The following is a 13,793-nucleotide window of genomic DNA, read 5'->3' on the forward strand; positions in this document are numbered from 1 at the left end:
ATCTTTTTTCTATTGATCCAATTTGCAACCCTTTTACTGTTTTTAAAGTCCCTCATTCCTCTTGTGTTAAATGAAACACTGATATTTTTAATTCCATACTGAGATTGGCTTTCATTAAATTTCGCCCTATTTCCTGTACCCATTTTTTTAAAACAAATAACATCAACAATAACAACAATAACACTGATGCAAAACATTGCACTCACTTTTAGATGCATACTGAATATAGAAATATAGATTAGGTACTGCGTCCCTGGACGGCTCTCGTTCAAGTTTAAACATCATCCCTGCCATAGAATTGTCATAAAATTCAACTTAAATTAAAACAAATTAACACTTTTGTTTTCCAAAGTCCCACACAACTACTCAGTCCGTCATCCCAGATCTTTCAATATGGCCGATTTCCTCTTTCCATCCTTTCCTTCAACCATGATTGTCGCTGGTACCCTCCATGCAATATACGTCTTTTTTCTTGGGTTCTCCTGATTGTATTCCTTACGAAATTGCAGCAGTCTCTTCCTTTCTGTTATGACTCCTTGGCTCACATCGTCAGTTATGAAAATGTTCTGACCATGAAATTTGTTTTCCTTGGGCGTTGCCGGACCTGTAAATTCATGAACTAGAGTTTAATCAGTTATCCCGGACATAAAGAAAAGAATGGAGGTCGCTGCAAATATCAATGTAGTACACAACTGCCGATACTGGCTCTATCAATTACACTTTCCCCACGCTTTGTAAGGAGTAATAATGTCATCATACCATACAGATTTGTTTAGGATAACTTTGGGTTCCCTTCTGTACTCAGAAAATCAAAAAATCTTTCATTCGGTTCAAGTTGTTATTGCTTCTTTAACGAATACGCCACCTGTCCACATACTCCCGATAGTTTAATTCAATTATCTCATCTCGTCTCTCTATCTCGTCCCCTTGAGGTACGGGATCGGGAATGTCACTTTAACTTTACAGTCAAATAAGGCACACACAACGAAATACGTTTCAGCTCTCGTCTTAGTCGGTCAATCGAGCACTCTATAAGACACAGCGCCCTGGGGAAAAGTCCCCAAGACTCTCACAAGGCTGAACCAAGACTCGCCCAAGACTGGACTGCCTCAAGGCTCGCCCCTGGACTGGACTCTCTCTCAGACTGGACTCCCTCTCAGACTGGACTCGACTGCCCAAGGCTGTGTCTGTCGTGGAGTATTCGCCAAGACCAACTCAAACTCTCTTTATTCATTTTCACAACTCTAACCAATTACAAAGCAGTAAAAAGACTCTAGGGCGTAACCTTCAATCATAAAGCCAATCACATAAGTACTGAATACGTCATATCTTTTGATTAATCGTTCACTACATTAATAACTATGAATATAAACTGTCAAAATCGCGACGGTTATCTGGTAATTAGTTCCAAATCACTGAGCCAAGTTCCGTCCAAAACTTCAAATAGGCCTACACGATGACAGACATAACACAGCAATTCGCTAATAATCAGTTAATTAAGTCGGTCAACAGATACGCGAAAACAAATTCATGACACAATCATGAATGAGCGTGCGCACGACGCAGATTATTAGTTACTTGAACACGCAGCATGCATTAATGTTCATCGTCGTTTACGAAAGGTATCTCAAAATATTTGCAAAGAAGTAGCAAACTAATTTAATGTTCATTATTTGTTTTCATATTGTATTTATTGTAATAATTAAATTTCTACAACAGTTGAATAGTTATTTATTATTACAGGAATGGAGGAGCTCGTTTAAATTAGTCGCAGATTCGCACATGTTCGTGGTAATCATCATATTGGAATTCAACACCGAGGCTCCGCCAATAGAATAACAGTTGTAAAGAAATTGAATCTAATGATTAGAAAGATCACAGAAAATGATTGCCTGTTCAGCGCAGCGTCATCCAGCTTACTAACTCAAACATTGATAACAACACTGTGCATGTTTAATTCCATCGGTTATGATTCCATTTACATAATTTACATTAATTTATCACTACTTGTACAGTATGACTTGCAGACAAATTTGACGTGTGTGAGCATTTTTTCCCAATAAATATGCTGCATACAGTCGATAATAAGTATTGTGTCTATTATAGATGCATACCGTAGACGGCATACAAAAGTGTCATGTATATAATCGGGTGTTTTACCTTGAAACATTGCATGTGTGTTTGTTTTCTGAAGTGCCTCAAAATAAAACAGTTTCAAAGAAAAGTGCTTTAGTTACTCTTATGACCGTTTGTACATGTCGTCTACATAAACACTTATAAAACATGCATTGCCGAGTGTTTTACCTTGAAACATTACATGTGTGTTTGTTTTCGGATGTGCTTCAACATAAAACAATTTGTAAGGAAAGTGTTTTAGTTACACTGATGAAATTATGTACATGTCGTGTACATAAACACATGTGAAACATGCATAGTCAAGTGTTTTACCTTGAAACATTACATGTGTGTTTGTGTTAGAAAGTGAGAATGTTCAGATGTGATTGGACTACAACGACCATTCACCAAATGCGGATTAACAAAAATTAGCTTCTAAACCATGCTTCTGTTTCCTGTCAAAATTGGTTTATTGGTACATCTGTTTACTGTGAAGAAAGTGCCGTCTTGAACACTGTCTACCAGTTGTCGATTTTGCAGGGCAGCAGCTCACATTTCACTACTTCAAATCTATGTAACACTGTTCAACCAAAAACAATGCCCCGACGGCGTTTTGAAGATAAACACATTTGAGAAAATATCAAAAGGTCAAAGCGTCTGCACTAAAAAAAAAGCTGAGATAATTGCTAATTTGCATAACAATTCACTCAGTAAAAAGTTTGCTAATTTAAATGTATTATTGTTTTGTTAAAAGTTAAATATAGAGCATAATATGGAGATCCCGTCATTTCTTTTTTCACCATGTTTCTTTTTTATTACTTATGTACAGCCTTGCTAGATTTTGCTAGCCATTCAACAGAGAGAATGTTTGCACCTGTTATCTATATTTTAAAGGCGTTTTTTTGAGTATGTTCCACTATTCACAATTCTACAAAATTTTAACAGTCTGTTTGGATAATAAAAAGCAAAAAAAATCACTCCCAAGTGCCCACGAACCTGCATCTCTACCTTAATAACTTCCTAAAACACTTTTCTGAAAATACTAAAACACTACTGTTTTGATACAGGTGTTTTATAAACACACGTTTTTAATTACAACAGTGTATGTGTTCTCAATTAAAACGGTGTGTTTTAATGAAAAACATGAAAGTGCTTCCAAGATTTACAGTGTGTCTATATTGTTGTCATGCAGCCCGACGTTTTTGTAAAAAGAAAAAACATATATATATATTTTACAGGCGTTGGATACGTCACACTGAACAATATAACTTTAGTATTAATGCCAAGAATTTTCGAGATAAATGACGTTAACGAAAGAGATCAGACCAAAACAAGTATAACTCGAGAGTGAGTGTGTCCTATAACTCAAAGTATATCAGTCCTCTTGATGAAAACGACATACAAGCCATAAATGCCACACTGCTACAAGTTTTTTTGATGAAAAATGTAAGATCAAGTGATCGCTAAATTATAAAATCATTTCTTAAAGATATTAAAGTTGTATTTGTCTACTGCAAAGGTTTTAGTATCGGGGTATGTCTTAGACATTGGGGTTGTTCCAAGCAGTATCTTGTGTCGCTTGAAGGCGATACTGTCTCTAAACATGGCGTCAGTGCCATGTAACCGATCCAGTATTCCAGTAGATCCATAGTTGGCGATGAATCTAGGAAACAAATATATTGAGAATAATTGAGTGTGTTTTTATCTTCACATTTCATTGCATTGTGTCACGTCAGTTCATATTCAATCACATCACATCACATCACATCACATCACATTACATCATATCGCGTCGTATTGTATATCACATTACATGGATCGAATCACATTTCGATCAAATCGCAAACACCAGATGACATAGATCTTGTATATCAACTGTGAAAACAAAATTACTCACTTTGAATGGTGGAAGTCGTGATTTTCAGGTGATCTACTAATCGGGAAATGATAACCACTATGACCCAAAATAGTGCTATACATTGCAATCACTAACCACAGCCAATGTACAATGAGATGAGATCCCATCACGATGGGTCCACCAATCACAGATATTATGTTTGAAAACACAAATTCGATTGGATGAGCGTAGATGCACGTTAGACCAATGGGAGCCGTCCATTCATGGTGGAGTTTGTGTACATGTTTATACATGAATGAATGATGCAATGCCCTTGTAAAGAAACATTATTGTTATAAGATAAAGATAATCAATGGGTCGCAGCAACGAAATATACAATGCAAACAGTGACGTGAAATATACACTGCACCAAGGACGTGAACTGTTATCATGATCGATTAATGGTCGATTAACTGCACCAATAGAAAAGTGTGCTCACCTGTGTGAGTAGTAAAATGTGACTTCAGCAAAGATCAGACAACCGAGTAAATCATAAAGTATTCTTTCGCCGCTGGGCAAGTCACTACTGCTGATACTGCACCCACGCCACATGGCGCTCACGTAGTACATCCACATCATCAGAGGGGCGTAAAACAGTTGGTTGAGAAGTACCACCTTGAATAACTTCTTGAGTTTAGCAACTTCGATCTAGTAGAGATATGACATCAACGAAATCTTGAGTTATATAATTCAGACATATTATATTGTTCAGGATAAACAAAGTCAATCCATACATAATTACTTTATTTTTAAACTTAAGGCGTATTTCAAGTTCATAGCGATATACATATTTCCATCATAGCTTTAGAATGAATCTCTTTATTGCGTTTTTTTCTAATAAATGATTCCTTAAAAGCAAGATGTCGCAACCAAATATTTGTTTGTCATTTTACATAGAATATCCAAATAAATGATAAAAACAATAAGTCATTTTTCATTTGTATAAGAATTCCTTAAATGGTATCCACAGAAGAATTATTGAACTTTTCTTATATCGCGGCTATAGCGACCAGGTTTAAGTAATTCAACTTGAAATCGCACTTTATGGTTCATATGGTTAGAGTGGTCTGCGCATTTTTTTTCGATAATTAGAATGAACGGAGTACTTTATTATTCGTATATAGACATGATTTTAAGATATATAGAATACATGTTCGATTTTGATTAACAATGATTTGAATAGATCTTGTTATTTGAGAATAAACCAGTGATTGAGTGTTATTTTTTCTTCTCGATCTATGACTCGTGACTTAAAACAATTTGTATTGACTTTCATATGGCGGAACAAGCCTACGTAGCGGACCAAGTAGCAGATCGATGTTTGTTCACGGAGCTAATCGATTGTATACTAGTATATAAGCTGCCATAGGTCACGTGCTTTTGGGTGTGACGAATATAATCCCCCATTTTGAACACATTGTATGTTTGCAAATTATGACATACTTGTATTTGAAAGGGGAAGTCAAACAACACAAAAAAAAACAAGACAAAGCTCCACAAATGTAGGAGAATGCTATTTACAGTTTTTTTTATATCACTTTCATTCTCTAGATATTCAATTTTTCATCAATTTATGTAGACCGCCATCTTGATTCTTCAGCAAAGGATTATGGGTGACGTATGACATCATAGAGTCTGTTGTCAGAAATTGAAAAAATGATCGAGAAAGCGATATAAACAAACTGTAAATTGCATGTTATTACATTTGCAGAGCTTTTTCATCGTTGTTAATTAAATAGGATACTAGAGTATTTATTTATTGTGATTATGATTAATTAAGTGAGTAATTAATAATTTGTATTTGTCAGGATTTGTGGACTTATTCGGGTCAGTTTTGGCACAATTTAAATAAGTTTGTGGTCGATTGTTATACAATTCATAGGAAATAAAAAAAAGTTGTTCTGCAATTTCGTTTATTTTTGTTTTTCTCGGATATCATATCAGTTGTTTTTTCTCAGAAAAATCTATTGATATATATATAGCATTGATATATATATATAGCATGTATATACCACTTACCGGTTTATCCATCTGCATTTTATACTGGTAAATGAATCTAGGTCTGTGCGTCAAATCCATACACAGTAGTGGTATACTAACGACCCAATATGTTACAAAAGCCGCCAACCATGACCCTGACAAAGTAAAATTACACAAAACTGCTGTGGACAAATCTTCAAACAAATATTCTTATAGAATATGAATGAAAACAGGACACAATATCAAAACCTTGACATACCCAGTTTTTGATGTCCGGGATGTATAATTGCACTTCAATTCATACAGTGCTTGATAAATTGTGTATTCCATGTAATGTGGTGTCACATAGGTAGCCTCTCCAAAGCATACTTACCTAAGCAAAATATTATGACATCGCTTTTGCCAGATAGCTGATATATACTGTCCCATGTATCCACAAATAATCCGTAGCTAGACAGCGTGTTTTCCATCGTGTATACTGCGGCAACAGAAGGTAGTATATAACAGACCGGGCACTGCCGTCTAAACTGCGCATGAGGACTGTGTGATAATATACGTAAACACAGATCGTAGGTTTAACAAATTTTAAATATATATATATTAAACAATTTAGATTATAAGTCCTCGGCTACGAATAATGATTTCCAAAGCAGAGCATCTAAAGATCTAACCAGCATGGATATGATGGGATGGATGACGTCACAATGGGTGCCCGTGCATAGATGAGCATAAATAATGACGTCACAATGATTGAATATTAGTGTGATTAAATATTTCTTAACACCTCGAAAAATACGTACATACATGTAAATGTGCGGCGTGGTTAAATTAATTTTTCACGTCACGAGAAATACGAGTACATAAACGATTCGATTAAATACACAGAAGAGTGAAAAGTCAATAATTATACAGTAAACAGTGAACAATAAAAATAATTCATTCTATATATACATATGTTGTTCATTGTTTATATTTTTTCAATTATTTTTTTAATTGGATGTTTTAATTATTTTTTAATTGGACGAGCGTGGACGTCACGAAAGATTTTTCAGAATGTATCGTAGAGGGCACTCACACACATACGCTAATAAATCCAAGGCATTTTGAAAACTAACGGAGTTTATTGCACACAAGAGGTAAACGAGAATGAAATATTGACATGGAGTATACATTCATGGCGTGGTTGAGTTTTTTTTTTAACGCCACGAAAAAAACATACGATGTGAGTAAGGAAAATAGTTGCATAGCACGTAAATGTATAGTGTGATTAAATATTTCTTAACACCTTAAAAAATACGTACATACATGTAAATGTGTGGCGTGGTTAAATTCATTTTTCACGTCACGAGAAATACGATTACATAAACGATTCCATTAAATACACGGAAAAGTGAAAAGTCAATAATTATACAGTAAACAGTGAACAATAAAAATAATTCATTCTATATATACATATGTTGTTCATTGTTTATATATTCTTACCTCATATTTGCTTTGTTTTGTTTGAGTAAATTATTTTTAACGACACGAAAAAATACGAGTACATAAACGATTCGATTAAAAACAGAGAAAAGAGAAACGTCAATAATAGTAAACAGTGAACAATAAATAATAATTCATTCTATATATACATGTTCATTTTTACATTTCTTACATCCTTTCAATGAGTCAAACAGCCTGTACACTTTTTTTCTTTTTTTCTTATTCCATCCCTCTAATCAGAATCGCTCATCTGTCATAAAAGAAAAAAAGAGAGAGAGAGAATAATATTAAAAACCAATAGTCACCCCGTAAAACTGCGGTCATAAAGCCGCTAAAATGCAAAGTATGCACAATCAGTACAGTTTGGTTTTCAAAAAATGGCGGACTATGCTACTATGAGTTAAAATATATATTTACCTGATCGTTTTACAGAATAACTTTGACATACATAATCATCACACGGAATGAGTTTACGGTGTAACGTAGCTATTTTCGTTTCCCCAAGGCAAAGAAGATCTACGCAACAAGTCATACAGAACGTATTGGCCACACATGGCTTGAAAGTATTCGATGATTGTAGATCCACGTACGAGAAATCTTTTAAATTCCGTGACATGACTACCGTACGAGTAAAAATAGTCATCGGTGTTTGATACGAGCGATGTGTATTACTCCAAAGCACACTCGTGAATGCCAGTTTGAACTAAATCACACGATTAAGTTTAAGGCATAGGGGTTATTTATAACTCGCTGGTCACAAGTTTTCCCAACGTGAAATAGACCTCCCACGTAGATGATAAACAACAGATGTTGGTGTATTTGTATATTTATGTTATCTAAAACATGAACACTCGCAAGCAGGGATATTGAATAGAGTTTCAAGTTTAAAGCGTCACCCATATGCATGAATTTCGACCTGCGTGTATTGAATCGCGCCTGGACATAACAAACATCGAGCAAACAAACCTAATCTCGTTTATGGCGATTAGTTGTATACTGTTCCGTTCGTGGCAGTGTAACTTACTACAGAGTTGAAATTCACCATGAATGAAAGTCGAAATACTCACATATTTCTAACATCAGTCACTTATAACAGGACTTGACATTCTGTTGACCCCAGGCACTATCAGTCAATTCACTTATTCTTATCGATTAGGCTTTGCTAAAATACTACCGTCCTTTTCGACACATAACAAAAACACATGACCCACAGCGGAGGGATTTGATCTCCCAAATAAATGAAATAAAACACGTACGTATGGATATTATCGGAGCGTTCAATCCCATCGTTTTTTCTTCAGATTTGATAACGTCAGACACCCTGCCAAAATAATCTCGTAAATAAAATGACGCGTTCCCCATGCCAATGTTATGATTATACTCCAAATTATACAATAAAAACTGGGTCAACTTGATTCAGTCAACATGAATCTGACCCAGGCAGTATGATGGTTCCAGTCCGTCACCAATTCACTTGTTTGAAAAAGCACCCCCCAAGAGTGTATGACGCCTTGTCTCAATTCAGACCGAATCAAAGACTGTGCACGCCGTCGATCTATATTTGTGATCGGTGTAGATGAGAAACATTCCACCACTCTGATCGTTTCTATATCATCGGTAATTCAGTGTACCGCTCGAATGTAATGCATCAATCAATAGTTTATTTTTGAAGGTTTTTTTTACAATGACTGGAAACCCGACCGAAATCGCGAAATTTTAGGATTCAATCTTTACTCAGTCAACCATCAAAACTATTCAGTTCATCTTCACTAATGAAATGGCAGTACTCAGCAAACTATCATTCATCGTTTTTTAAACATCATTTCGTGTATCCGCGATTTCGAAATACTAGAAGAGGCAAGAACGAACGTTACATTTGAATGGTCAAATGACAAGCTGCTGACCCCGCTCGAACGTGCAACAGAATGTATTAAATACATTGACCCATTTGAAAGACAGAGTCAACCTCAAAACATTGAGAGCCATAGCCGATGCTTCAAACAGCGAGTTTCTCTTTAAATGGTTCAAAACCAAATTAAATGAAGCACTATGATTCGTCACAAATTACGCTGACATCCTTAGCAGCCTGGCAAAAGAAATCACTCAACTAACCTCACCACCAGATTCAAATTTCCACGATCAACGACAAAAACGAAACATTATAGGCGATCTCCTGTTCGAGGTAACGAGCTTGGCTTGGCTACAAAGAGACAATTGTAGCTACTAGCTCGCCAAATTGACCACTTTGAAACGAGACATTTAGGCGATCATCATCATCAAGACATCGGCTCAGATACTGTACGCCTCGGCAAAACAGCCAATTGACGAATTCGTAGACTCAAATTCCAACAAGAACAATCCTGACATAATACTTAAACTACGTTCCTTGCAAGAACGTGTAGACGTCAACACAACATTTCTGGAGACCCACGAGATGAAGGACACAATTTTAGTATATCTGTTAATTACTGTTGATAGAACACATTTTATGAATGAATTGGTTTTCCGATTTGAAAAACATTGAGTACGTATTCATGCGTTAATTAATAATGTTCAACCCATTGAATTTGTGTCTCACCCCCCCAAAAAAATCAGAACAGCATTACTAGACATCTCCATATTTCTAAGACAAAATTAACCAAATTTTGAAATTATACATATTTTAATACCAAACTTGCTATTTTTACCATCAAACTACTGAATCACTGTACGTATAATTACGTATGCCATTGACAAATTCAGACTCCGCTTATAAATTATACTCGATTATGTCTTTACCAATCATTACTCCGCTCATCATTCACGATTCGATTGACCACGTTCTGAATAATTTGTACATATAGGTAAAATGATTTTTGCGATATACATGTACTTCTTGTTTTCAATACAAAACTTACTGCTTATTTGATCCCTCAATCAAAAGCTGTTTTACTTGAGATTGACGTTTGCACGTTTCCACGTTGAACTGATGTGACGACATGTCGGTCATCAACGTTTTTCAGAAAGGGTGATTGTCGAAAAGTAGGACACCACTAATTTAATATAAACAGTTATATTGGAGAGAATGAGATGAAATTTTATTATTATCATTGTAGATTCAATAAGCAAACGGGAAGCGGGTCAAGAAATCGTAAATGTTTCATATTATAGAGATGGTGCGTAGTTCGTTCTTTGACACGTACGCATTGCATACAGAGTATTTTCAATGGCGAACATCGACCAGTAATAATGGCATACACTTTGTATGCTAATTCATGTTTAATAAAATGCGCTAAGTTTTGATTATTGCCAAGATGTACAGGGAGCACTCGCTTATCCATTAGGCAGATTCCATTATACAATTATAATATCCTGACCGTATTGTTTACACTCTCATAAATCGACTGTTTGACGTGACTGGGGCACCGCTGGACGAGGAATGCGTGCGTGCACGTTACATTTCGTCAACACCTTCATTGATAATAGTATCATTTGCAATATGGCGTAATATCAATCGACGATCCTCAGAATACTGTATGTATGTATGCACGTTGTAGTTCGAATGATTAGATATTTCTTTTATTTTGCCATTTTTGGCGATTCTTTCATTATGAACAGTGTTGACTTGTTCTCGAAATAAATACTTTTACACCGATGTTACCGTTTGTAATGTTTATAGTGTGTACGTGAAAGATGTTCGCCTTTGAAATAATAATTGAAGACACAACTATATAGTCTTCAAATCAGCTGGGCGTTATTATTGAAGTAACGCATGAGGCGTGATATTGTTGTAATGTGGGGTCTGATCGCGTTTCATAACTCCTGTATTGAATAATGCCATGAATCAAATTGTCCTAACAACATGGTAAACACGGGTCAGCAATAGGTAGCTATATTATCAGTGAGGAAAGATCTGCTTCTTGATTGCGATTATGATTATGTCTAATATAATGTATAATAATCTATTACTCTACGTACACAACTTGAAGCGGGCTTTTCAATTCAACTCACTGCGGCCGTACACAACATGGCTAGTTACCCCTTCGAAAGAGTGCGTCCGTGTGTTGCGTTAGCAACACTATCTGTGACCACTGAGCTTGTCAAATATTTACAAAGCACGATGTGATAACTGAGGTGGTAAACTGACCATGATGTCAATATTCAACCACCTAATTTGCACAATAATAATTAAAATTGAAACCGTATTCATGCGTGGGATCTTGGTTGGAAATACAACGAAGTAACAAAAAAACAGCAAAGTGTAACAATAATAAACTCACAAACATGCGAATGTAAAGCAAAAAAAAAAATATGTGGTGGTTGGTTTAGGCATTTGGCATTTTAGGATTTTTGTTCTTGTCGTAACCTGAAACAGATGTGGACGAATTTTTCTAGCTCAATGATTGTTTTGTCATTTTAACTTTTTAGTATACCTGTTAGGTGTTCATCATCTGTCCTAAAGTTGATTTTATTGTATTTAATATTTTAATCATGATTTTTTTTATTGTTTCTCCTTGTATAGATTACAATTGAGAAGATATTGTTTTTCGTTCTCAATTTTCTAGTTGTCACAAACTGAGCAAATTCAGTCTTCAGCTATAAGGTTATATACGATAAAGCAACAAAAATAACCAAAGTGTAACAATAATAAAATCACAAACATGTGAATGTAAAGCAAAACAAAAATATGTGGTGGTTGGTTTAGGCATTTGGCATTTTAGGATTTTTTTTCTTGTCGTAACCTGAAACAGATGTGGACGAATTTTCCTAGCATAATGATTATTTTGTCATTTTATCTTCTTAGTATATCTGTTAGGTGTTCATCGTCCGTCCTAAAGTTGATTTTATTGTATTTAATATTTTAATCATGATTTTTCGTTCCTCCATGTATAGATTACAATTGAGAAGTTGTTTTTTCGTTCTCAATTTTCTAGTTGTCACAAACTGGGCAAATTTAGTCTTCAGCTATAAAGTTATTATATCTACCCCTTTCTATTTGAAGGGTATGAGCCCTTATTCCGAGTTTCGCCTTAGCACAGCACTATGATTTAGATTTTTGATTGTGGTGAGATGTTTTTCATATGCAAATTCTGTTTTAATTTTTCTGTAGGTTCGTAACTTGTTTTCTACAATTTGTACTTTTATTTGCATCATGTAATGCTTCTGTGCTATGGATTTCAAAGGATTGTTCGAATTACCTGTCAATGTTTCAATGATGTTTTTTTGTCATCCTGAGATTTATGTGTATTCCAAAATATTTTTTTTCCATAGTCAAATTGTCTAAAATCTGATTCATGTCTTTTACAAGGATATTTTCTCAACTCTAACAGGCTTGCCAAATTTCTTGGTTTGCTATTTACTTTGATTCATGTCTTTTACCCAGTTGTCTTTTCCTTTTTCGTCAAGATGTATTCCAAGTTTGTGAGCTTCGTGAACTAGCGAGTTTGGGTTAGAATTATTTATTTTGATCCAATATTTCAATCTAGTTGCTATGGGGGTGATATTTTCCCAACTCTAGCAGGCTAGCCAAATTTCTTGCTTTGCTACTTAATTTTAGAAGGTATTTGCAGTAATATATTTTCATTTTTTTCCATTGGTCTGGACAGATTTGCCGTAAGACGTGATTTTTTGTGTGTGGATGGTATTAAAATATGTATAATTTCAAAATTTGGTTAATTTTGTCTTAGAAATATGGAGATGTCTAGTAATGCTGTTCTGATTTTTTTTTGGGGGGGTGAGACACAAATTCAATGGGTTGAACATTATTAATTAACGCATGAATACGTACTCAATGTTTTTCAAATCGGAAAACCAATTCATTCATAAAATGTGTTCTATCAACAGTAATTAACAGATATACTAAAATTGTGTCCTTCATCTCGTGGGTCTCCAGAAATGTTGTGTTGACGTCTACACGTTCTTGCAAGGAACGTAGTTTAAGTATTATGTCAGGATTGTTCTTGTTGGAATTTGAGTCTACGAATTTGTCAATTGGCTGTTTTGCCGAGGCGTACAGTATCTGAGCCGATGTCTTGATGATGATGATCGCCTAAATGTCTCGTTTCAAAGTGGTCAATTTGGCGAGCTAGTAGCTACAATTGTCTCTTTGTAGCCAAGCCAAGCTCGTTACCTCGAACAGGAGATCGCCTATAATGTTTCGTTTTTGTCGTTGATCGTGGAAATTTGAATCTGGTGGTGAGGTTAGTTGAGTGATTTCTTTTGCCAGGCTGCTAAGGATGTCAGCGTAATTTGTGACGAATCATAGTGCTTCATTTAATTTGGTTTTGAACCATTTAAAGAGAAACTCGCTGTTTGAAGCATCGGCTATGGCTCTCAATGT

The 13,793-nt window shown here is 35.2% G+C and overlaps 1 protein-coding gene across 1 annotated transcript; it reads right to left on the minus strand.

Annotated features, from left to right (window-relative positions):
- Nucleotides 1–990: 990 nt before the first annotated feature.
- On the minus strand, nucleotides 991–6,647 carry LOC102800508 (fatty acid hydroxylase domain-containing protein 2-like). The gene is made up of 5 exons (XM_078008593.2): nucleotides 6,366–6,647; nucleotides 6,032–6,147; nucleotides 4,452–4,660; nucleotides 4,013–4,285; nucleotides 991–3,778 (listed from the first exon to the last, which is right to left on the minus strand). The coding sequence occupies exons 1-5, from the start codon at nucleotides 6,460–6,462 to the stop codon at nucleotides 3,592–3,594; spliced, it is 882 nt and encodes a 293-aa protein (XP_077864719.1). The 5' UTR covers nucleotides 6,463–6,647; the 3' UTR covers nucleotides 991–3,591.
- Between the last annotated feature and the right edge of the window lie 7,146 nt (nucleotides 6,648–13,793).

The sequence above is a fragment of the Saccoglossus kowalevskii genome, chromosome 4 (genome assembly GCF_978046115.1).
Source record: "Saccoglossus kowalevskii chromosome 4, keSacKowa6.1, whole genome shotgun sequence".
NCBI lineage: Eukaryota > Metazoa > Hemichordata > Enteropneusta > Harrimaniidae > Saccoglossus > Saccoglossus kowalevskii.

Bases quoted from the DNA above. Each gene is read 5' to 3' on its own strand.
- LOC102800508 (XM_078008593.2), bottom strand. From the start codon at position 6,462: ATGGAAAACACGCTGTCTAGCTACGGATTATTTGTGGATACATGGGAC. The intron at 6,148-6,365 runs GTAAGTATGCTT...TTACTTTGTCAG, and splicing joins TGTCATAATATTTTGCTTAG to GGTCATGGTTGGCGGCTTTT. The intron at 4,661-6,031 runs GTAAGTGGTATA...TATCTCTACTAG, and splicing joins AAATGCAGATGGATAAACCG to ATCGAAGTTGCTAAACTCAA.